Source organism: Pelophylax lessonae (assembly GCF_965119305.1).
Source record: "Pelophylax lessonae genome assembly, chromosome: 9".
NCBI classification, from domain to species: Eukaryota; Metazoa; Chordata; class Amphibia; order Anura; family Ranidae; genus Pelophylax; species Pelophylax lessonae.
In genome coordinates this window covers 266,649,399-266,674,935 of record NC_138776.1, presented here as the reverse complement: position 1 = coordinate 266,674,935, position 25,537 = coordinate 266,649,399, and the positions used below count along the sequence as shown (strand labels likewise).

At 45.4% G+C, this 25,537-nt stretch overlaps 5 protein-coding genes across 5 annotated transcripts in view; all 5 read left to right on the top strand.

The window, feature by feature from the left end:
- The window catches only part of LOC309562637 (uncharacterized protein), a 41,694-nt gene extending 27,739 nt beyond the window's left edge, over window positions 1–13,955 (top strand). Inside the window, 2 exon segments of the mRNA XM_082266893.1 lie at window positions 12,923–13,453; window positions 13,455–13,955. Of these exon segments, the coding sequence (XP_082123019.1) occupies window positions 12,923–13,453; window positions 13,455–13,883 (960 nt within the window). The 3' untranslated portion in view covers window positions 13,884–13,955.
- LOC309564447 (uncharacterized protein) overlaps window positions 1–25,537 on the top strand; it is a 714,240-nt gene that overhangs the window by 285,157 nt on the left and 403,546 nt on the right.
- The window catches only part of LOC309563950 (uncharacterized protein), a gene marked incomplete at its 3' end in the record, with an annotated part of 302,349 nt that overhangs the window by 52,444 nt on the left and 224,368 nt on the right, over window positions 1–25,537 (top strand). The window lies entirely within an intron of this gene.
- Window positions 1–25,537, top strand: part of LOC309563951 (uncharacterized protein) — a gene marked incomplete at its 3' end in the record, with an annotated part of 261,782 nt that overhangs the window by 39,491 nt on the left and 196,754 nt on the right. The gene's annotated exons all lie outside the window — the stretch shown is intronic.
- Window positions 1–25,537, top strand: part of LOC309563953 (uncharacterized protein) — a gene marked incomplete at its 3' end in the record, with an annotated part of 229,314 nt that overhangs the window by 38,994 nt on the left and 164,783 nt on the right. The window lies entirely within an intron of this gene.

Below are 25,537 nucleotides of genomic sequence, written 5' to 3'. Positions count from 1 at the left end.
TTCTAAGGGGCCAAAGGGGGCCGGGAAAATTTCTCCCACACCATTACACCACCAGCCTGAACCGTTACCCCCTCCTCCACCAGACCATTACACCACCACCACTGGCCTGAACCGTTACCCCCTCCTCCCCCAGACCATTACACCACCAGCACTGGCCTGAACCGTTACCCCCTCCTCCCCCAGACCATTACACCACCACCACCGGCCTGAACCGGTGATACAAGGCAGGATGGATCCATGCGCCAAATTCTGACCCTACCATCTGAATGTCGCAACTGAAATCGAGACTCTCCAGACCAGGCAATGTTTTTCCAATCTTCTATTGTCGAATGTTGGTGATCCTGTGCCAATTGTAACCTCCGTTTCCTGTTCTTAGCTGACAGGAGTGGCTTCAAGGTTCGATGTGTCATACATTCAGAGATGGTATCCTGCATACCTTGGATGTAACGAGTGGTTATTTGAGTTAGTTGCCTTTCTATTATCTGGAACCAGTCTGCCCATTCTCCTCTCACCTCTGACATCAACAAGGCATTTTCCTCCACACAACTGCCGCTCACTGGTTAGTGCATTCATCTGAGCACCTGGACAGCAAAGATTAAAGCCTCGTGCACACGCAACGATTGTCGGACGACCGATGGGTCGTCTTTTGTCCAGTGTTGTTGTGTTGGTTGAAATGTGCTCTAGACTGCACACGAATTTTCTCGGCCAACAAAAACCAACTTCAGAAGTGATGTCATGTGCTGGTTTTCTTTCAGTGTGTTTTTTCTTCTCTGAGCATGCCCAGTCTTGTTCATCAGATTTCTGTCTGACTAACGGAAAATTGGCCGTTCTGTTGACGGCCAACAAAAATTTCATAGCATGCACACCAGATTTTGTTCGGCTGAAAAGCCGGAGTCGGTTGTCGGAAGCATCATACTAACAAGCCGACAATCGGCCGATCGGACGTTGGCCGAAAATTCACGGCCAACAATCGTTGCGTGTGTACGAGGCATTAGTCTGAATTTGTATCTTGATTGAACCCTGAGCCCATCACTTTTCGTTCCCATGTGCATGCACTTGGAGATGATTGGACTTTTTTCACTTAACTTTATTGCTAACACATAGGAGACATATTGTATGGCAGGTTCTCTTTTTTATGAGACATCAGGGGTCTGTTAAGCCCATGATGTCGCCCTTACCCTCCACTGAATGTAAGTGAGCACAAATCATGCTCCATTAGCTTCTTTCCCAGCCACAGCGGCTGGGCAAAGTCATGGCTGAACCTGGAAGTGACATCATACAAGTTACTTCTGGGTTCTTTCTAGCTAGTGAAGATCAGCTAATGGACTTTTGCTGGTCCAGAAATTCGATTTTTTTTTATTGATCTATCAGTTTTTAGATTTATTTTGCTGTTGATATATCATTGAATGCTCTCTTTCTGGCCATCTAAAGCCCCCTTGTGACCTTCTCCTTCTTCATTGTCTGAGGATGGGAGGAAGGATATTGTAGTTTTGGTAATAAAAGAGGTAGTAAACCACACCTTTAAAAAAAAAAAGCTCTGCAAGGCAATGGCATATTGTGATGTGATTGAAATACTTACCTTAGGACAAAGCCCTCCACGTGTGCGGTCACTGCTGACAGGGCTTCAATCTTCACCAGGCCTTCCTTCTGGGTTTGAGTGCTCCGGCCAGCTAATAAGCCGAGCAGCGATGACGTCACTCACACACACGGCACGAAACTCTGAAGAGATGGCACTAGGGTTACCACCTGTCCAGAATTCACCCGGACAGTCCGGGTTTTGAATCATGTGTCCAGGTTTCAGACTATCCTGAAACCAGGACACATTATTTAGATTGGACTGTGGCTCCCCAAGTAACCGAGCACCAGAACCACCAGTGCAGACATGTGCACATGGGCATAACCTTATCACCAGTTGTCTAAGCCGAGTGGCTATGACACTCTCTCTCACAGTGCCCAGAGCCAACACAGTTTCTTCCTTCGCACGGACGGAAGAGGAGAAAGGGCTTGATCTGCTCTCCTCCTCCTGCCCCTACCACTCTGTGTCTGCCCACCCATACTCCAATTCCCAGCATGTCGTGCCTCAGAAAAGAAATGTGTGGGTGGGAAATTTGAAGTCCAGCAGCCGGAAGATACATGGTGGATGAAAGGTGCCGATGCCTGAGCCTCCATCCTCGGGTGAGCAACCTCACCATTCATTGTCTGTGACTGAAATCTGACCCCTCACTCCCTTCTCTCTCCTTCCTCTGAGTGAGTGAGTAAACTAAGGTAAGGGGGATTCAGATGTAAGGGGTGCTCTGCGGACTCTGATGTAAGGGGGGCTTAGGGAACCCTGATTTAAGGGGGAAATGCTAGGAATTTTGATGTAACTGGGGGGGTCTTGGTGAGCACAAACACCCTTACATCAGAGTTCCCCCTTACACCAGTGTCCACATGGGTGAGCGAGCTCACCATCCATTGTCTGTGAATGAAGTCTGACCTCTCATTACCTTCTCTCTCCTACCTCTGAGTGAGTGAGTACGCTAAGGTAAGAGGGATTCAGATGTAAGGGGTGCTCTGTGGACTCTGATGTAAGGGGACTTAGGGAACCCTGATTTAAGGGGGCATGCTAGGAATTCTGATGTAACTGGGGGGGGGGGGGTTTGGTGAGCAGAAACCCCCTTCCATCAGAGTTCCCCTTTACACCAGAGTCCACACCTGGTGAGTGAGCTCACCATCCATTGTCTGTGACTGAAATCTGACCCCTCTCTCCCTTCTCTCTCCTTCCTCTTGAGTGAGTGAGTACGCTAAGGTAAGAGGGATTCAGATGTAAGGGGTGCTCTGCGGACTCTGATGTATGGGGGGCTTAGGGAACCCTGATTTAAGGGGGCATGCTAGGAATTCTGATGTGACTGGGGTTGGGGGGATGGTTTGGTGAACAAAAACCCCCCTTCCATGAGAGTTCCCCTTTACACCAGAGTCCACACGGGTGAGTGAGCTCACCATGCATTGTCTGTGACTGAATTCAGACCCCTCACTCCCTTCTCTCTCCTACCTCTGAGTGAGTACACTAAGGTAAGAGGGATTCAGATGTAAGGGGTGCTCTGTGGACTCTGATGTAAGGGGGGCTTAGGGAACCCTGGTTTAAGGAGGAATGCTAGGATTTCTTATGTAAATGGGGGGATTTGGTGGGCAGGAACCCCCTTCCATCAGAGTTCCCCTTTACACCAGAGTCCACACGGGAGAGTGAGCTCACCATCCATTGTCTGTGACTGAATTCTGACCCCCTCACTCCCTTTTCTCTCCCACCTCTGAGTGAGTGAGTACACTAAGATAAGGGGGGATTCATATCTAAGGGATGCTCTGCGGACTCTGATGTAAGGGGGGCTTTGGGAACCCTGGTTTAAGGGAGAATGCTAGGAATTCTGATGTAACTGACAGAAACCCCCTTATATCAGAGTTCCCCTTTACACCAGAGTCCACAGCATTCCCTCTTGTAAAAAACGAAAATTGCTGTGTGCTGCCTAATTGTTCAGGTTTTGCTTGAAGAAAAGGTGGCAACCCTAGACGGGACAGGTATGTCGTCCCTTCAGAGTGCATGTCGTCACCAGCTGCATGCGGTGTGAATATTTCCTAAATGGTGCAAGTCTCTACCCGCCAATATACAGGAATAACTTCTTTATGACAGATGGGCAAGATACAGTCAAAGCATTTGTAGGTGCTCAAGCGGCTTAGTGCATGCTTTTCCATTTTTTATTTCCCTCCTCCTTTGGGGAGTTATATGGCCCCTATGTTTGCCTACAAGACACTAAGACAGCCAGCCATGGATTCAGCTGATATTGCCAATAGGAATTCCTCTCACAAATGGTTTTGAGGAAGCTACGCATGTTAGCGAAACGCGTTGACCTGTGACCAGTGGAGGTGTCTTGGTACAATACATGCACCCCTTACCTTTGGGGAATATTCCATCCCGGATGGGATTAAGGGATATGTTGTACTAGGACCTCATCCTATGTCCTACTGTTTTTACAGTGACTTTATTATATTTGTGTGTTGATGTGATACCAATTATGTGTTTTTCATTATATGTATAAATTACATTTTAGATATTGTCTATTTACTTTGGGTCTGGTCTCATGCTTATGCCAGTAAAGTCCGCCTTTGGCAGAAGAGGGGTTCTGCATATTTTGTTTGTTCTTCTGCACTATGGGATGTGGCATATATAGAGATCTTTCTTTTTAGCGACTGTGGAGCAAAAAACCAAACCAACAACCTAACTATTATACAGTATATACCAGGGGTCTCCAAACAAAGAGCCAGTTTACTGTCCTTCTAACTTAAGGGGGGCTGGCCTGTGGCCATTTGAAGTAGAAAATATCCCAACGTCAGTGGGAATAAACAATGCCCCATCGTTGGTGTCCATGGGAGGAATTGTGCCCCATTGTTGCTGTCATTGGGAGGAATTGTGCCCCATTGTTGCTGTCATTGGGAGGAATTGTGCCCCATCATTGGTGTCCATGGGATAAATTGTGCCCCATCGTTGGTGTCCAGGGGAGGAATTGTGCCCCATTGTTGGTGTCATTGGGAGGAATTGTGCCCCATCATTGATCCCCATTGTTAGTGTCATTGAGACGAATTGTGCGTCAACTTTGGTATTACTGGGAGGAATTGTACCCTATCATTGGTGTCATTGAGAGGAATTGTTCCCCAACTTTGGTCTCACTGGGGAAATTGTGCCCTATCTTTGGTGTGATCGGGAGGAATTCTGCCCCTTCATTGGTGTCAGTGGGGGGAATTATGCACCATTGTTGGTACCATTGGATGAAAATAGTTCCCCAAGGGCCGAATAAAAGCAAGCAAAGGGCCGCAGTTTGGAGACCACTGGTATATACAAATGGAGGGAAGCTCAAAAAACATGGAGGGGTTATATACCTTCCCAGGAACCAGCATCTGGTGGAGCCTCATTACTGGGGCCTGCCGGCTGGGATGTGACATACATAGAGATCTTTCTTTTTAGCGACTGTGGAGCAAAAACCAAACCAACAACCTTACTATTATACACTATATACCAGGGGTCTCCAAACTCTCCAAATAAAGGGCCAGTTTACTGAAGAGGGGCTGGTCTGTGGCTATCGGGAGTAGAAAATATCCCAACGTCAGTGGGAATAAACAATGCCCCATTGTTGGTGTCCATGGGAGGAATTGTGCCCCATCATTGATCCCCATTGTTAGTGTCATGTAGACAAATTGTGCCTCAACTTTGGTGTTACTGGGAGGAATTGTACCCTATCGTTGGTGTCATTGGGAGGAATTGTGCCCCATCATTGATCCTCATTGTTGGTGTCATTAGGAGGAATTATGCCCCAACTTTGGTGTTACTAGGAGAAATTGTGCCCTATCGTTGGTGTCATTGAGAGGAATTATGCCCCAACTTTGGTGTTACTGGGAGGAATTGTGCCCTATCGTTGGTGTCATAGAGATGAACTGTCCCCAACTTTGGTCTCACTGGGAGGAATTGTGCCCTTTCTTTGGTGTGATCGGGAGGAATTCTGCCCCTTCATTGTTATCAGTGGGGGGAATTATGCCCCATTGTTGCTATTGTTGGATGAAAATAGTTCCCCAAGGGCTGTATAAAAGCAAGCAAAGGGCCACAGTTTGGAGACTACTGGTATATACAAATGGAGGGAAGCTCACAAAAACAGGGAGGGGTTATATACCTTCCCAGGAACCAGCATCTGGTGGGGCCTCGTTACTTGGGCCTGTCGGCTAGACAAGTGGGTTTTGTTTCATTATGAATTGATTTTCGGGCAAAAATTTATTTTTTAGAGATTCGGATGTATACAAATCTCTAAATAGACATGTAGTATCGAACGTCAACAAATCCGAAAAAAAAAATGATATTAAATATATTAAATATTAAATTATATTATTAAATATTAAATTATATTATATAAAATATATAAAAATTATAGGGAAATTAACTAATGCATTGGTTTCAATCGTTTCGAGCCCATTGGGAAATTATTTAAATGTTCAAATTATTTTGATAATTTGGATTTGGATCTCGAATAGATGCGAATTCCAAATATCAATTTTGGAATCCTTCCAAATAGTTTGGCTATATGACTAAGGAATCCACCCGAAATATTGAAACTGAAAGCTGTTATATCTCAATCTTCCGAAAAAACTGCAGCAATTTTCCAATCCACCCAGACCAAGGAATATATATACGAAACGAACGCCGAAGATAGGAAAATGAATTCCGAAAATGAATCATTTCAGCATAACGAATATGATGTAACAATATTATTTAATGAACGCATGCATCTGAAACAAAAAGAATGAACATTTCTGGCATGCACAGTTCACACTACGAGACGTATCTCGGGGGGGGGGGGGGGGGGGGCTGAAGTTCCTCTGAGCTCCACAAGGTTGTGATCTTCTCACTTAAACCCAGACAGGAAATCTCTATGGAAGATAGGCAGGAAGTGATGTCAGCTACAGACAATAGGCTCCTTGTACAAAGTAGAGAGGAGACATCGTTGGAAGTGGCATTAGAGGAGGTAATAAGATCTTATTGTCTATTTACACCCAGTAATCCCCGTCATGTCCATCCTCTTCCTCCATAGTCACTGTGACGTCTTTTATCTCCAGCAGATGATGATACACACATATATAGTGTGGAAACCTAGATTAACCCCTTCAGGGTCCGAACATTTCCCCACTTACGGGGCTGGAGGATACCAGTCCTATTTAGATATACCGGGCAAAGGGAAAGAGGCTCCCGGACCCCAAAAAATAATACAAACACTAAACTGAATGTTCCTTTGTGTGTAATCACACCGATCGTTCTTCCATGATAGAAACCCTCATATTATCCCCCATACATCCCCATCCTAATATTGTACAACCAGTACAGTCCAGATCATTCTCTCTTATCAATTATTGGTCTACAGGAAACCTGTATAGATCACATGACCAATGACGATGGAGGAGGACCCGAGTCTCATGACTGAGAAGATACTAAACTTCACCCTGGAGATCATCTACCTGCTGACCGGAGAGGTGAGGAGGATTCTGGGAGGTCACATGATATCACTCCTATCTCTATTAATAAAACGCAGACCTGACCGGAGAGGTGAGGAGGATTCTGGGAGGTCACATGGCATCACTCTTATCTCTATTAATAAAACACAGACCTGACCGGAGAGGTGAGGGGGATTCTGGGAGGTCACATGGCATCACTCTTATCTCTATTAATAAAACACAGACCTGACCGGAGAGGTAAGGAGGATTCCGGGAGGTCACATGACATCATATATCTCTATTTACCAGTGTAGTTGCAAGTCTGTCTATGCCATGCGTGAGAAATAACTTGTCAATACGAGAATTTTGTGAGAAAAAAAATGTATTTAATTTCTTTATTTTTCAAAGAATTGTGGGAAAAAATTAAAACTTCAAAAACTCACCATGCCTCTTACTAAATACCTTGGACTGTCTGCTTTCCAAAAAAAGGGGTCATTTGAGGGGTATTCTGTCCTGGCATTTTATGGCCTCAAGAAATTACATTTTTTTTTCAAATATATACGGTATATCCCTTAGTTTGTGGACTCTATAACTTTCCTACAGACTAAATATTATACACTGATTAAGGTTATTTTTTTTTTTTTACCAAAGGAACGTAGCAGTATAAATTTTGGCCTAAATTTATTTATTTTTTTCAAGTTTTCTGTATTTGTGCACTTATATCGTAAAACATAAAAAAATCAGTGGTGATTTTTTACAGCCTGGCCACATAGAGAGGCCCACAATCCAAGGAGCACCTTGAGGCGTTCTAGAAGCATAAACTGCACATCTAATTTCCTGACTGCCTATCACACTTTTGAAGACCCTGGAGCGCCAGGACAGTAGAAATGCCCACAAAATGACCCCATGTATGTATGTAATATCCCAATGTATTATCCATGAGGCATAATGAGTCTTTTGAACATGTCACGCTTCTACACAAGTTTTTGGAAAATGTGGAGGATTCTGGGAGGTCACATGACATCACTCTTATCTCCATTAATAAAACACAGACCTGACCGGAGAGGTGAGGAGGATTCTGGGAGGTCACATAACATAACTCTTATCTCTATTAATAAAACACAGACCTGACCGGAGAGGTGAGGAGGATTCTGGGAGGTCACATGACATCACTCTTATCTCTATTAATAAAACACAGACCTGACCGGAGGGGTGAGGAGGATTCTGGGATTCTAACATGATATTCCTATTGATTCCTCAATACAGAGATTTCCTCTTCTGAAGTCAGGTGATCATATGACCATCACAGTGCCTCCATGTGACTCCTTAAAACCTGAGAAACACAACATTCAGAAGATTCTAGAAGTCACCAAGAAGATGATGGAGCTGCTGACAGGAGAGGTGAAGGGTGCTGGGAATTCTGGCACATTATCCAGTAAAAGACAAGGGAAATGTCTGGATGGTGACATCATGATGGAGAATCAGCCACCCGTCACATCACCGGGTAAGAGGAGACTTTATTGTAAAGGAGAGAGCAGTACGGAGGCTCCACCTAGATCCCCCATCATCTGATAAACACATAGAAACAATGTATTCAGTCAGTGTGTGTGTTTCCTACAGATGGATCCAGTAATGGGAACCCACCAGAGAGATGTCCCCGTCCTCTGTATTCCCGGGATTCCACACAGGAAGGTCACACCATCCCTCACCATCATCAGGTAGATGAGGAACGATTACTGTACTGGTAGTTATGAATTATATGAAAGTATGTTTGTTACAATGAATTTTTTTTTTTATATATTCAGAGTGGAAACCTCAGTGATAGCAATATTGATGTTAAAGAAGAGTATAAAGAGGAGGATGATGAGTATGGAGTGATAAAGGAGCTTTCAGATAGGCACAAGACTGTGGTGAAGTCTTCTAATACCAGGAACCCACCAGAGAGATGTCCCCGTCCTCTGTATTCCCGGGATTCCACAAAGGAAGATCACACCATCCCTCACCATCATCAGGTAGGTTACATAGTAGGTGAGGTTGAATAAAGACAATAGTCCATCCAGTTCAACCTGTGTAGGTGTGTGTGGCCGTAATCATCTCACTGAATGTTCTGATCCTTGAGATGTACGTCTAAGAGTCTTTTGAAAGCCACCATACTTCCCGCAGAAACCACCTCTTGTGGTAGAGAATTCCACAATCTTGTAGCCTTAAAGAACCCCCCTCGTTGCCTGAGGTTAAAACGCTTCTCCTCTAATCGCATTGTATGTCCTCGAGTCCTCATGCAATCCCTTCAACTGAACAGCTTATTTTCCAAGCTGAGATCTCCATTGAGATATTTAAAAATTGCTATCATGTCCCCCCTCAGGCGTCTCTTCTCCAGGGAGAATAAATCAAGCGATTGCAGACGCTCTTCATAATTAAGGTCCTCCAATCCCGTAATTAGTTTAGTTGCCCTTCTCTGGACTCTCTCCAGCTCCAACACATCCCTCCTGAGGACTGGCGACCAGAACTGGACAGAATACTCCAGATGCGTCAGACCAGAGTTTTATAAAGTGGAAGGATTATAGTTTTATCTCTGGAATACATCCCTTTCTTTATACATGCTAATATTCTGCTGGCTTTGGCAGCTGCCGCTTGACATTGCATGCTGTTGCCTAATCTATCATCAACCAAGACTCCCAGATCTTTTACATTTTTGATTCCCCCAAGGGTTCCCCTCCTAACGTGTATTGTGCTTTAATGTTTCTAGTCCCCAAGTGCAAAACCTTACACTTCTCCACGTTAAACCTCATTTGCCATGTCGTTGCCCACTCTGTTATTTTGTCCAGGTCATTCTGTAGGATATCTGCTTCATGCTGTGCAGTTATTGCCCTGCCCAATTTTGTGTCATCTGCAAAAACTGATATCGAACTACTGATCCCGTCCTCAATGCTGTTTATGAATAAATTGAACAAGGTTGGTCCCAGGACTGAGCCTTGGGGGACCCCGCTTATTACCTCAGACCAGTCTGAGTATGCGCTGTTTATTACCACCCTTTGGACACGCCCTTTTAGCCAGTTCCGTATCCAAGAGCAAACCCTGCGGTCGATGCCTGCAGACCTTATTTTATAAATTAAGCGCTTATGGGGAACTGTATCAAACGCCTTCGCGAAATCCAGGTACACCACATCCACTGGTCTGCCCCTATCTATCTCACAGCTCACCTCCTCGTAGAATGTTAAGAGATTGGTTTGACAAGAACGCCCATTTGTAAACCCGTGCTGATTACTGCTGATGATGCTGTTGTCTTTAGCAAACTCTACGATATAGTCCCTTATCATCCCCTCCATAAGTTTACATACTATCGATGTCAGACTGACAGGCCTATAATTTCCCGGGATATGCCTCTGACCCTTTTTGAATATCGGAATCACGTTTGCTTTCCTCCAATCCCCTGGTACATCTCCTGTCCTAATACTGTCAGCAAAGATCAGGAACAGTGGTCTGGATATAACCTTACTGGGTTCCTTGAGTACTCTCGGATGTACGCCATCCGGGCCTGGTGATTTGTTTGTGTTCAGTTTATCCAGCCTTTCCCTGATTTCACCCTCTGTTAGCCATAGCGGCAAGTCCTGTGTATTACTGATAACCATACAGTCATGGTCAGTGTACCCCTCCGTTTCCTGTGTAAAGACTGACGAGAAAAAAGCATTCAGCACGGTTGCTTTTTCAGTGTCCTCTGTAACCATCCTCTCATCATCTTTAATTATGTGTGCAATATGCTCTGCCCTCGTTTTTTTGCTGTTGATATATTTAAAGAATTTCTTTGTTTTTTGTTTTTACTATCCTCCGCTATTTGTCTCTCAAAGTTTATTTTAGCCATCTTGATTTCGTGTTTACACTTCTTATTTGCCTCCTTGTATTGGTCGAAAGCCGATACTGTGCCCTCTGATTTATATTTCCTGAAGGCCAATTTTTTTCCCCTAATAAGTTTTTTAACGCTATGGTTTAGCCAGCCAGGTTTGGCTTTATCTCTCCTAAATTTATTTGGTGATCAAGGATTATTGGTAGTTATGATTTATATAAAAGCGTGTTTATTACAATGAACATTTTAATTTATATTTAGAGTGGAGACCTTGAAGGTCATATTATTGTTGTTAAAGAAGAGAATATAGAGGAGGATGAGGAGTATGGAGTGATGAAGGATCTTTCTGGAGGACGCCAGGAGGTGATGGACCCACCCAGTAACAGAAACCCACCAGAGAGATGTCCCCGTCCTCTGTATTCCCGGGATTCCACAGAGGAAGATCACACCATTCGTCACCATGATCAGGTGGGTGGAGTTGAGGGTCGGAGACATAATGAAGGCCTCTTGACCCCTGTAGGGAAAGAGAGCCTTGACTGATGGGGGCATGGCCAGGAGTTGGGACCAAGCAGGAAGATATATGGGTCAAATGGATTGGACGGAGCCTTGGGTATGGGGATGGGCCTGAGCTCAGTTAAGAGGACCTTCCCAAGGAATTCTGGGTCCTTTTTGAGAACAATCGCAGTGAAGAGCATTACGTTAACTTTGTTTGTTTGTTTTATGTGCCTCAGCAGTCAAGTGATTGAACACTCTGTGGAGACGATGTGTGGACTCTACAAGATGATATTTTCTATGTGATCTCACATCATAAATACTTCTATGTTACAGATGTTATTTTCTGCCATTCTGTTGGTTTAGGTTGAAGATCTGATTATGAAAGTTGAGGATGACGAAGAAGAGACGTATGTGAGGGATAATCAGCAATATACGGAGGAGGCTGGAATGACGAGGACATTCATAGAGGAGGACACTGCTTCAGAAATCAGCACAGGTGACCCATAATATATTCTTCTGTTATCTCTGCTCTGTTACTGCACACTGATTGGTCCAGAGTAGGGTGGGAGCTGAGGGATATCAGCCAATAATAGGTTGATAATGGTCCCCTCCCTGTACTGATACCCATTCTGGGGTTCAGCTGGCAGTATTAGGTTGTGTGTCACTCCTAGTTACAGTAGCACAGATATGAGAACACAGATTGAGCCTTTCTTAGGTTGGTTCTTCTTCTTCCAGCAGACTTATAGCTAAATGTTACCATAAAACTCTATTACCAGTCTTGTTGGGATGTAAAGTCTAGGCTTGTAGCATGCATTTACTGATACTCATCCTGAGGTTCACCTGGCAGTATTAGGTGGTCTTTCAACACAGCAAGCTCCTTCCAGTTCTGCATCTCACCGGACACCTAGGCTTATGATCACTTGGTTAAGGGTCTACAAGTCTGAGCTTTGAACCTCTTGTTTATCAGAGGTCACATGACCCAGCGCCTTGACTTGTGGTTGTGTAAAGAGCATGGACCTCCCAGTCCCCATTGGTTCCTGCTCTTCTGACAAGGCTGTGTAAATGTAGAAGTGATCTGGGAGGAGGACCAAAGGCCCTTTGACTGAAGAGGGGAAGAGTCCCAGCTGGTTGGGACATCCACAGAGAACATCTGCTCACTCATATCTACCTGATCCAGATGGAATCTTGATGGAAGTGAACTAACCCTCTCAGATCTATTGACGATGTTTTTATATTTTTCCAGGACACGCCATGGAGAAACCCTCAAAGGATCATCAGAAGATTTTGTGGAGAATAGAAGGTGGGGACATCACAGGAGAAAAGACAATGAGCTCGACTATGGATGGTGGACTTCACAGTGCGGATCGACCATGGGATTCCTCAGACTTTGAGCATCCATATTCTGTGTGGGATGGAGCTGGAATTCAAGGGGAGGAGACATTTTCCTGTCCAGAATTTGGGGAAAACTTTTTCTCTGAATTAAGACTTTCTCTCCATCAGAGATCCCACACGGGGGAGAAGCTTCATTCCTGTCCTGAATGCGGAAAATGTTTTCCTCGTAAATCAACACTTGTCATACATCAGAGATCTCACACGGGGGAGAAGCCGTATTCCTGCCCGGAGTGCGAGAGATGTTTTTCACAGAAATCAAACCTGATAACACATCAAAGATCTCACACGGGGGAGAAGCCGCATACCTGCCCCGAGTGCGGCAAATGCTTTTCACATAGGACCAGTTTTTACAGACATCAGCTAATACACGCAAGCGAGAAGCCTTTTTCCTGTCCTATGTGCGATAAATGTTTTGCGCGGCAAGTAGACCTTGCTATGCATCAAAGATGTCACACAAGGGAGAGGCCCTATACCTGCCCCGAGTGCGGGAAGTGTTTTGCACGGCAATTAGACCTTGATATGCATCAAAGAACTCACACAGGTGAGAAGCCGTTTTCCTGTCCTGAGTGCGGGAAATGTTTCGGGCAGAAATCGGTACTTGTCAGGCATCAGAAATCTCACACAGGGGAGAGGCCACATATCTGCCCTGAGTGCGGGAAATGTTTTGGGCAGAAATCAGTACTTGTCAGGCATCAAAGATCTCACACAGGTGAGAAACCGCAAAACCTGCCCTGAGTGCGGGAAATGTTTTCCATGGAAATCTGACCTTGTTATGCATCAAAGAACTCACACATGTAAGAAGCTGTTTTCCTGCCCTAATCGCGGTAAAAATTTTGGACAATCGGCACTTAGCGCTTGTCGGACTTCACACACAGGGGAGAAACCATATTCTTGCCCTGAATGTGGGAAATGTTTTGCCTTGCAATTGGACATCGTAATTCATCGAAGAACTCACACAGGTGAGAAGCCGTTTTCCTGTCCCGAGTGCAGAAAAAGTTTTGGACAGAAATCAGTACTTGTTATGCATCAAAGATCCCACACGGAAGAGACCGTAAAACCTGCTCTTGAGTGCGGGAAATGTTTTCCATGGAAATTAGACCTTGTTATGCATCAAAGAACTCACACAGGTGAGAAGCCGTATTCCTGCTCATAGTGTGGGAAATATTTTGGACAGAAATCAGCACTTCAAAGATCTCACACAGGGGAGAAACTGTATTCCTGCCCTGAGTGTGGGAAATGTTTTTTTACAGACGTCTGATCTTACCAGACATGAGAGAAATTCTACAATCATCTAGGTGTATTAGTGTCCTATGTGTAAGAAATGTCTTCTTTAAGAATGGTAATTTGCCATACATGAGAGATCTGACACTGGGAAGAAGCACACCTTGATATACACCTCAGAAAACACGTGGCTGAGCGCTCCTCTGAGCTTTATCACGGAAGAAACACTTTATAAGAAAATCAGAGACCACTAAAGACTTAAACGTTCCCTTTGGCTTAGTCTAGGAGAGAGGAGGAGGTTGTGTCACTGCTAGTTGAGTTCCTGTAGCCTTGTTGTATGTTGTCCCCTGATCTTCAATGGAGGCTTCAATGGAAGACGTCATGGTGATTAACACTTTATAGAATTCACTGAAGACTTCAAAGTTCTGTCCATCTTCCTCTGCTAGGGGAGAGAAGGAGGGGGTGTCACTGCTGGTGGGGTCCCTCTAGGAGAGAGAAGGAGGGGGTGTCACTGCTAGTTGAGTTTCTGTATCCGTGTTGTATGTTGTCCCCTGATCTTCAATGGAGGCTTCAATGGAGGACGTCATGGTGATTAACACTTTATAGAGTTCACTGAAGACTTCAAAGTTCTGTCAATCTTCCTCTGCTAGGAGAGAGAAGGAGGGGGTGTCACTGCTGGTTGGGTCCCTCTAGGAGAGAGAAGGAGGGGGTGTCACTGCTGGTTGGGTCCCTCTAGGAGAGAGAAGGAGGGGGTGTCACTGCTGGTTGGGTCCCTCTAGGAGAGAGAAGGAGGGGGTGTAACTACTGGTTGAGTCCCTCTAGCAGTGTAGTCTGAACCCTACTGATCTTCAATGGAGGCTTCAATGGAAGACGTCATGGTGATTAACACTATAGAGTTCACTGAAGACTTCAAAGTTCTGTCCATCTTCCTCTGCTAGGAGAGAGAAGGAGGGGGTGTCACTGCTGGTTGGGTCCCTCTAGGAGAGAGAAGGAGGTGTTACTGCTGGTTGAGTCCCTCTAGCAGTGTAGTCTGAACCCTACTGATCTCCAGCAGAAGCTTCAGTGGAAGATGTCATCGTAATTATGGACAAGCCCAACACACCTGGTTTAGGCTTGGTCTGGATGGGTTTCGGCCAAGCATATCAAAAGTTCCAAATCCAAACCCCATTGAAGTCAACAGTAACCAAATCTGCCAAATCAGTTTTCTTAATTTATTAGGCTAATAGCCAGGGGATTGGCAAAAAAAAGTGATTGGGAGACTAGGCACTGCCCTAGGGGACATGTACCAATGCAAGTTTTGCTTTGCAGGCAGCAATCAATTTAATATGTTTTGAAGTCATTGTTACGGTCAACTGGGAACTTGCAGAAAATATCATCTATACTCCGGTACTAGAAATGTACAATTTATGTCTGTTTTTTATTCTGGCCTCTATATTCTATATAATTGGCAAACATTTCATCTTTTTTTGGCATTGCCCACCTTTTACCTTTTTAATGTTATTTTTCGGGGTTGATCAATGTCTTGTATATGTCACCTTTATTGGTATATTTTAGTATTGTATTAATAAGGATTGTTGTATAGTTGTATATACATTGTTACAGTGCTGTGTTCCACCACAGTGTTAGTTTAGGGAAAAACCATAAAGGGTTATTAGGGTGGAGTATGAATCTTCAGAGGATTAGGGAGGACTAGTCAGTGTTAACCGGGATTTGTAATCTCGGATTGGGGGTCTGGAGGTTGGGGACTTTAAAGAGATTTGTGGGGGAAGAAGTCTCCATTCCCGTGTCCAGGTCTTACTGGAGACCTGCAAGTTGTATGGATATGAAGGTGTCCAGGCTTGTTATAAGCCAAGCCTGAGCATAGCTTAGGACTCCCATTTTGGAGACAGAGCCTTGTATCCGGAAGATTCATTTTGAGTAGAGAAGACTGGTTAGACAGTGTTACCGGATTTTGTAATCCTGGATCCGGGTCTGGAGCTCGGAGGCTCTAGAGAGTTTGGGTGGGAAGAAGTCTGCATTCCCGTGTCCAGGTTTTACTGGAGACTTGCAGGTTGTATGGATATGAAGGTGTCCAGGCTTGTTAAAAGCCAAGCCTAAGCATAGCTCAGGGCTCCCATTTTTGAGACAGAGCCTTCGTCTCCAGAAGATTCATTTTGAGTAGAGAAGACTGGTTAGTCAGTGTTACCGGATTTTGTAATCCTGGATCGGGGTCTGGAGCTTGGGGGCTCTAGAGAGTTTGGGTGGGAAGAAGTCTGCATTTCTGTGTCTAAGTCTTACTGGAGACCTGCAGGTTGTGTGGGTATGAAGGTGTCCAGGCTTATTATAGGCCAAGCCTGAGCATAGCTCTGGGCTCTCATTTTGGAGACCGAGCCTTGTCTCCAGAAGATTATTTTTGAGTGAAGAAGACTGGTTACCAGACAGTGTTACCGAATTTTGTAATCCTGGATCCGGGTCTGGAGCTTTAGAGAGTTTGTGTGGTTATGCAGGTGTGCATGGTCGTTATAAACCAAGCATGAGCATAGCTCAGGGCTCCCATTTTGAAGACAGAGCCCTGTCTCTAGACAATTATTTCTGAGTAGCGAAGACTTATTGGTCATTGTTAACCGGGTTTTGTAATCCCAGATCGGGGGTTTTGAGCTTGGAGACTGTAAAGAGGTTTGGGTGGGAAAAAGTCTCCAATCCTGTGTTCAGTTCTTACTGGAGACCTACTGTATAGGTTGTGTTGGTATGTAGTTGTCCATGCACCTTATAAGCCAAGCCCAAGCAGATCTTCTCTACTCCATATTTATGAGTAGAGAAGACTGTCTAGTCAGTGGTTTTGTAATCCCTGATTGGGGTCTGGAGCTTGCAGGCTTCCATGTTTGAGACAGAGCCGTGTTTAGGGGTGGGCAGCATGTGTCCACTAAGAGACTGCACCCCATGTTGAAGGGATTCCTTGCCCACAGGACTGTGAGAATTGGGACAGCTGTGCAAGAGAAGGTTTGGGGGCTAGCGAGTCCAGGGTACTGCAGGAAGTCCATAAGTCTCCGGAGGAGCACGAGAAACCAGGGTGCCTGGAGACCCAATATTGAGAGGGCAGGGAGTGGGCCCACGTAGCACGGGTGCTGCATCTGTTTCGGATGAGTGAGCCAAGAAGAGTTGGGTGAGACAGTTCTAAGAGACCAGAGTAAAGAGAGCTCGGTGGTGAGAAGAGAGCTAGGTGGATCTCCTAGCTATGGGCTTTGCTCGGTTGACTGCATTGTGAAGGTGAAACCCCTGTGTGGGCAAGTTTGTGAACTTTTCCTTTCGTTTTGTTTTCCAATAATTTGTATTAACTATTTTGTACATAAAAGAGTAGTAGTACAAATAGCTGTGAACACTGTTCTATGTATCACTTGGAAGACAAGACTCAACGTAGTGTATATCGGAAATTGTAGTAATTAGGAAACCAATGTAGATAACGCAATATAGTGCAACAAGGTATTATTCATCGAGTCAATAAGTGAGAGCACATCTTCCACATACATCAACCGATGTTCCTTAACACCTAACAATCCAAACCAGGAAATACCTAAGAGGAGAATAAGAACGGGAAAGGAATAGTTAAGGAAAAGAGAAGAGAAATAAGTTGGAGAGGCACCGCAATCCACTACACCAGACTGTATTCTAGTTTCCAGAATGATAATGTATCCATGGATCCCATGTTTTACCAAAATAAATCAATTTTGTAATTAGGAACTGCTGTTCATTTTTCATTTACCATTGTAGCACACCCCCTAAGGAGCCGCAAGTACACTGGGACCCCCTCCCTAAACAGCTGGGCCACACCAAATTTTTCACAGGCACTCAAGAGTTAGAGAACAGTCCGTGACGTTGTTTTTTTTTTTGTTATTTGTTGAGGGATAATAACTTGGATAGGGATGGGAGGTTATGGTATGCCCATTTGACTTCAAGAACTTCAAGGACAACTCTTGAGTCAGATCAAGGCCCATTACAGGCAGGAACCAGAGGCCCCCTTAGTTGTGTAGCAGAATTTCAGTGCCTAGCTTGCATCGCTCCTGTGGCTACTGATCCAAGCATCACCTTTTCAGGCACACTCTGCCAAATGAACCATCTATGCAAGATGAAGGTACAAAACGATTGTGTACTGAGGGCAGAGCTGGGGCTACCTATAGGCAAGGTAAGTGCTGGCCTAGAGTGCACATCAGTCAGGGGTACAACGCATTCCTGAACCTTGCATCCTGTACCATTAGATGCCACTGTTCTTGCAGCTCCAGCATAATAACCAGAAGATCCAGATCCCCTATGGTGTCCTTTCTTTTGGCTTCCGAGAACTTCTTAGAGAAGAAGGCACAAGGGCGATGCTGTGTCCACCAAGGCCACCGCTTTGTCTATGGTTGCTGCTTCTTCCTTTTCAACAGTAAGCTTCCCTAGGTTTGGTTTTAGGTAGGCTTCCTGCATTTCACGTAAAGTTCATTGCAGTGCCTTCTCTGGTTTTCATTTTCTCGTCTGCATTTTTATGTTTAGCAAAGGCTGCCCATGCATTTATGGCTTCAGCTTTTACATGGGCATTGGTGAGCACATAACTTGCAAGGGAGGGTTTTAAGGAAACAAAGGCTTGGGACTTTGTATGGTATGAAAATGTCTGACTCGGTGACATGTGGCGTTGTCTTGACTGTATAAAGATTGTTATATTGCCGTAGACAGGTGGCTCCTCTGATAAAGTAGCCGGTCGCTGTGTAGTCAGTATCTTGAATCCCACTTGCTGGGTAGCTGCCGTTTCCCTGTTCTGCTTCCACTGCACGTTACCCTGAAGTCCAAATCTTACCAGCAATGCTGCCATTAAGAAGAAAGACAGGTCATTTTCCTCCACTTATGCTGAAAAATGGCGGCTGGGCCTTTAGATCAGCCTTACGCAAATGTTTTACTGTAAAAAAACCCTTGAAATAATATTAAGGTCTCAGAGAATCCCAGATAAAATTAAGTCATTGAGGGTCAGCAGGAAAAATTCCCCTTACATTGGTGGTGAGGGGAGACTGCCCACCTTACATTGGCAGTCATAATGCCAACCTTCCATAAAGCCAAGATCATTGGTGTCATGCTGCTTGGCACTGGACCCTGGCACCTTCAGATGGGAGGTCAATCAGCGACAGCTCAAGGAACCCCTAAAAAACTCTTGAGGAATCCTAGAGTTTCACCGAACCCTATTTGACAATGGTGCTCTAGAAGCTTCTTCCTCCGAGTGAAAAACCAATGGAGATACAGAAGCATTGGAAGGTCCAACACGACAACAGGTGATACGTGAATTTTTGTTGTACATGCTGAAACATGGTAGCTGAACCTCTAGATCAGTCTTTCTCAACCTTTTTACCCCATAGGAACCCTTCAGGACTCAAGAGAACCCTTGAATAAATTACGTCTTGGTGGGTCAGTGGTAAAAAAAATTCCCTTTACATTGGTGGTCAGGGAAAAATGCCCTCTTACAATGGTGGTGGCTGGACCTTTAGGTCAGCCTTTCACAAACATTTTACCGCGAAAGAACCCTTGAAATAATATTCAGGTCTCCCTCCCAGAGAATCCCAGACAAAACTAAGTAATTGAGGGTCAGCGGGAAAAATTCCCCTTACATTGGTGGTGAGGGGAGACTGCCCACCTTACATTGGCAGTCATAATGCCAACCTTCCATAAAGCCAAGATCATTGGTGTCATGTTGCTTGCTCTGCCAAGTGGCACTGGACCCTGGCACCTTCAGATGGGAGGTCAATCAGCAAAAGCTCAAGGAACCCCTAGAAATCTGTTGAGGAACCCTAGAATTTCACTGAACTCTTTTTGACAATGGTGCTCTAGAACCTTCTTCCTCCGAGCGAAGAACCAATGGAGTTACAGTACAGAAGCATAGTAAGGTCCAACACGACAACAGGTGACAGGTGATTTTTCGTTGTACATGCTGAAGCATGGTAGCTGAACCTCTAGATCAGTCTTTCTCAACCTTTTTAGCCCATAGGAACCCTTCAAGACTCAAGAGAACCCTTGAATAAATTACGTCTTGGTGGGTCAGTGGTAAAAAAATTCCCCTTACATTGGTGGTCAGGGAAGAATGCTCCTCTTACAATGGTGGTCAGGGAAGAATGCTCCTCTTACAATGGTGGTCAGAATGCCACCTTTCCAGAAAGCCAAAAATATAATTGGTGTCAAGCTGCTGGCTCTGCCAAGTGTCATTGGACCCAGAACTATCCAGACACCATCAATGATCAAATGAGAGGTCAATCGGCCACAGTTTAAAGAACTCATAGCAAACTCTTGAGGAACCCTAGGGTTCCACAGAACTCTGGTTGCGAATGGCTGCTTTAGATGCTTCTTCCTCCCTCCAGAGGTACAGAAGCACGGTAAGGTCTGTCATGGGGAACGCACGCCCACGGCGGCTAGCTAACTGAGGAGTGGTCCCTTGATTTGGGTAGAGGGGAATGAGAGAAAGCTTATGCCTCGTACACACGCAACGATTATCGGCCGACCGATCGGTCGACTTTTGTCCAGTGTTGTTGTGTTGGTTGAAATGTGCTCTAGACTGCACACAAATTTTCTCGGCCAACAAAAAACAACTTCTGAAGTGATGTCATGTGCTGGTTTACTTTCCGTGTGTTTTTTCTTCTCTGAGCATGCCCAGTCTTGCTCATCAAATTTTTGACTGCCGAAATCTGTACTGACTGACGGAAAATCGGCCGTTATGTTGACGGCCAACAAAAATTTTATAGCATGAACACCAGATTTTGTTCGGCCGAAAAGTCGGAGTCTGTTGTCGGAAGCATCATACTAACGAGCCGAAAATCGGCCGATCGGACGTTGGCCGAAAATTCACGGCCAATAATCGTTGCGTGTGTACGAGGCATTATTCTAAGCAAGTAAGATTGGCCGTGATACACCTTCACAGCCAGCACTAGCTCTGGCCACCACTAGAGGGAGACTCCACTCCAATCCAGCTGGCTGACCACACACAGGCAGATACGAACTAGACTAGACTACTACTAGGATTCCTCCATCTATCCTACAAGCTGGAACCCCGATGTTATTCACTCTTCCCACTGTCCACACCCCAAACACACAACAAACAATAGCCTGCCATCACCCATCAGCTTGTCCGCAGACTGGTCTGCTAGGCCACTACACACACACAGATCTCCGTCTGCCAGATCTGCTAGTTTACAATCTGCATGCAATCTGCCAACACACAGTGCAATTGCATGCAGATTGGCAATGAATTTAGACCGAGGCATAGACACTAAGATGTAACAATCTCTCCAGAGATACGAGTCCTAGCTTCGCACACAGAAGTCACTTATTCGTTTTATCATTTATTTTATTTTGGAAATTATTTTTTATTGCAGTTTTATAAAACATTACAAACATGAAAGACCATACAGACAGTCAGCACATCAGGCTACTATTTACACTAACAAACAAAGCTTCAACACAAGGCACATAACTTATGTAGCACCCTCCTAGGTAGGTGCTAGTGAGGACATGGCTTGGTTTGGTGGGGGGTGAGTGTAGCATCCTCCTAGGTAGGTGCTAGTGAGGACATGGCTCGGTTTGGTGGGGGGTGAGTGTAGCACCCTCCTAGGTAGGTGCTAGTGAGGACATGGCTCGGTTTGGTGGGGGGTGAGTGTAGCACCCTCCTAGGTAGGTGCTAGTGAGGACATGGCTTGGTTTGGCGGGGGGTAAGTGTAGCACCCTCCTAGGTCGGTGATAGTGAGAGAGTATATTTTTGGCTCTGTCTGCCTATCAGAGGAGCAGCAGGTAAATCTGTATTGCTTTCTGCCTACCAGAGAGCAGGATCTGTGAGTCAGGTCTACTCATGGTGCTCAGTATGTGATTCATCTGGTCTGGGGAGTGTTTCACACTGGTCCAATAGGGAGGCATATTGGACAGTGGAGGAAATCTGACCAATGGGTACACAGGCTTTGATACAGCCCCAGTGATTGGCACAGACTAATTGTCTCGGTGCATTATGGGGTGTGATATAAAAGCCAGGAGCACATGTGCTGCAGGGTCTTTGGCCGCTGAGCAGAGTCCCAGAGGGAGGGTGGCGGCTGTCTCCCTCCTCTGTAGCAAAGGCACGTGGTCACAGGCAGTCGGCCTGGGGACCAGAAGGAAGGAGCTGAATCTGGAGGTCCATGAGAGCTGACTGGAGGGGTAGAGACACTGGAGACCCTCGAGAAAAAGTATTGTGAGTAAAGGGGATAGTGTCTAGGGGCCTGACCTGAGGGGAGCCACCCCAGTGTAGAATAGTCAGAGGACGGGTGTCAGCAGGTAGAGTGAATGGGGGTACTAGGTGTGTATCCCGAAGATAATTCATCCTAACAAGTCATCTACACAGAGACTTAACCCTAAATTCATCTAAGTGGCAAGGTGAAGCTGGCTGCATCTTCAGACAGGAGTCCTCATCTATTGTGAATAGTTCAAGATGGAGTATCCCACTCTTCCCTTCTCCAATCCCTAAATTAATTAAAACTACAAAAACAACTACATCCCCTAGACCAGTGATGGTGAACCAGATGTTTGGGAACTACATTTCCCATCATGCTCATGCACTGTAGTCGAGCCTCATGGGAAATGTAGTTCCAAAATATCTGGGGTGCCAAGGTTCGCCATCACTGCCCTAGACTGTTCACTTACTGAGCCAGAGAGTAAAGAGTTACATTGTGCATGCTGCAGTTGCTAACGGTAACCCAGGGGGATCCCAAGGTGAATAATTCAGCAGTCCTCTAGGGGGCAGTGCTACACATAGCTCAGAGGTTAACATGTATATAGGAACATTGCAACCTTCTCATCATTTTCAGGCTAGCGTAACATAGGAGAATTCCGAAGTTCTGACTCCCAGCACCAGCGTCCTCCCAACAAGTCACCATGCCAAAGAGACTGAATTAGGTTGGCATTCGTTCATGTGTACAGCACCATTTCAACGAATATATCCCAGGCACAACCCCAGAACTATCCTGACCAGCCAAAATAATCTACTACAGGAAGGATATCAAGGACCTTTTAGGTACACCCAGTTTAATCAAACACTGTAGAGGTACTCTTGGTCAAACCACCCCACACCTTCTCAAATTTATTAGGTATTCCCCTGCTGGCATAAGTGGCTTTATAAAAGGGGAACACTTTATTTACAAGCGCCTTCCATGTCTGAATGGCGGGGGGTGTAGGCTTTTCCAGGAGAGTACTATTATTTTCCTAGCATGGTAAAATAACAGAGTCAACAGTGTACTTATTACTCTTTTGGGAGCTAGAGGATCGACCAAGCCCAAAAGGCACACTTCAATATTGGGCCTAACACAGATAGTAGAAACAAACACAAGGGCGCACTGGCCTAGCGCATTATCCTCCATAAAAGGCTTTATTAAATAAAATTAAAAAATACTCACAAACCGGTTCTTGGTAAAAGCATATCACAATACTAAGTTGTCGTCAGTGTCAGAAACGGAAGGTGAACCGTCCTTGATGACTGGAAATGGCTTACACGTTTCGAGGCTAAGCCTCTTCCTCGTTTGTGAGTATTTTATCCTTTATCCTTTTATTTAATAAAGCCTTTTATTGGGGATAATGCGTTGCCTTGTGTTTGTTTTTTTGATTGCAGTGGTCCCAGACTACCCTGGTCTTGAAGGGGCTGCAAGGCTGAAGCATCCAGGAGAAGCCAAGTGTACAGTCTCTGGTAGCCGCTTGTGTGTGTGGTCTAGGCTGGTCAAAAGGTCTTTTCTCCGAGAGCAGGAGATAGGTGCATAGCACTAATTTTATGTTTGTCTACAGATAGTAGTAACCTCCTCTATGCATTCAGCAACTTCCAACCAGAACTTCTGAATGGCCACACATTCCCAGAATATAAGCATGAAATTCGCTCCGGATGAGGTGCACCACCAACAACAGGACGACTGGGATGGAAGAATGCTGGCCGGAGTAAGTTGTATGCATGCCGCAAATGCAAGTAACGAAACAAATGGGAGTTGGGTAAATTAAAGTTGGATTTCATGTCAACAAACTGCAGAAGTATGCCATTCTTGACTATATCCGCTACCCTCTTAATACCATATTTGGTCCAGACAATGGGGTCTGGGGATTTAAAGAAGTGAAAACTGAGGATTATTTTACAATGGGGAGTGATGTGATCTTGAGACAAGGTCATCCAGCACCCAGGGCAAGGTTGCCAAAAATGCGCCCCCCTCCCTTCCTTTAGGGTTAGGGTCAAGGTGCTCCCCCATCCCTGCAATAAATCATTGCGCTCAGGGCAACCTCCCCTCCATATCACCCCGGCTCTGGGTGATATTACCTGGGTGCTACCAGATTCTGTCCTGCCAGCAACCACCCAAGCTCTAATTGTTACTCTCATAGAGGTAGTGATGGGGTAAGGGATCATTTTATAATTTAATCTCCTGAAATTGGGCAGTTTATAAAAAAAAAGAATACACCAATGCAGTGGCTGCTGGTGCATATGGGGTGCATGGGCGCCGCCCCCCCCCCCTATCCATGCCCCCTAATCTACATGCGGGGCGTGGGACGCATGGACTTCAATGGGGGCTATTTTTTTAGCAATGTGATTAGAGCCAGAGGCTCTAATAGGCTAAAAAAAAATGGTGGGCCCACCCAGTTGTGTGACAATAGCGAATGAAAATTTGCTATTGTCAGATGGATCCTCCTCCTGGCCAATCAGGAAGCGGGTTCTGAGACCCGTTTCCCGATTGACTGAAAGGAGAAGCCATGCCATTGGGCATGGAGGAGGAGACACAGAAGACGGGGAAGAAGCCGCTGCTCCCAGATCACGAATTGTGTGTTGACCATGGTACAATCTGTCACTGGCTGTGTCCGTTTTCGGTGACGAAATTTAGTCATATTTTAGTCGACTAAAATTGTGTTAAACTATTCAGATGACTAAAATGCAACAAACTAAAATGTAATTTTGGGCAAAAGACTATGACTAAAACGAAATTGAAATTTGACATCAAAATTAACACTGGGTATATATCATAGTGGATAAATATGTGTCTGTAGTGCATGTTCAAACTGCTTCCTAGGGATCCTGCAATGCCTTGTCTCTGCCTCTCCTGCCCCAGGAAGATTTCTGTCCTCCTCTCTGCTGCCGACTGCTGAGGAGGGGGAGAGACGAGCCTCTCCATTGCTGCATGAAGATGTGCAGGTTCTGGCAGAGGAGTTCTGTCCTTTCTGCTGTCAACTGCTGAGACAAGGTAGGGGCAGAGAGGAGGGGGTGCCGCAGATGCAGAAGTGGTGCGAGGGCCACATGAAATGGGCTGACGGGCCTTGTGTTTGACACATGTGCTGTAAAGAAAGAAAAAGGTCAGGACAGGCGGCAAGCAGTAGCATAGTCCAGAGAAAGGCATAAGTCAGGGTGGGCAGCAGGCAGTAGCATAATCTAGAAACAGGCAGAGGTCAGGGTGGACAGTAACATACTGTAGAGAAAGGAAAGGTCAGGACAGGCAGAAAGCAGTAGCATAGTCCAGAGAAAGGCAGAAGTCAGGGTGGGCAGCAGGCAGTAGCATAATCTAGAGACAGGCAGAGGTCAGGGTGGACAGTAACATACTGTACAGAAAGGAAAGGTCA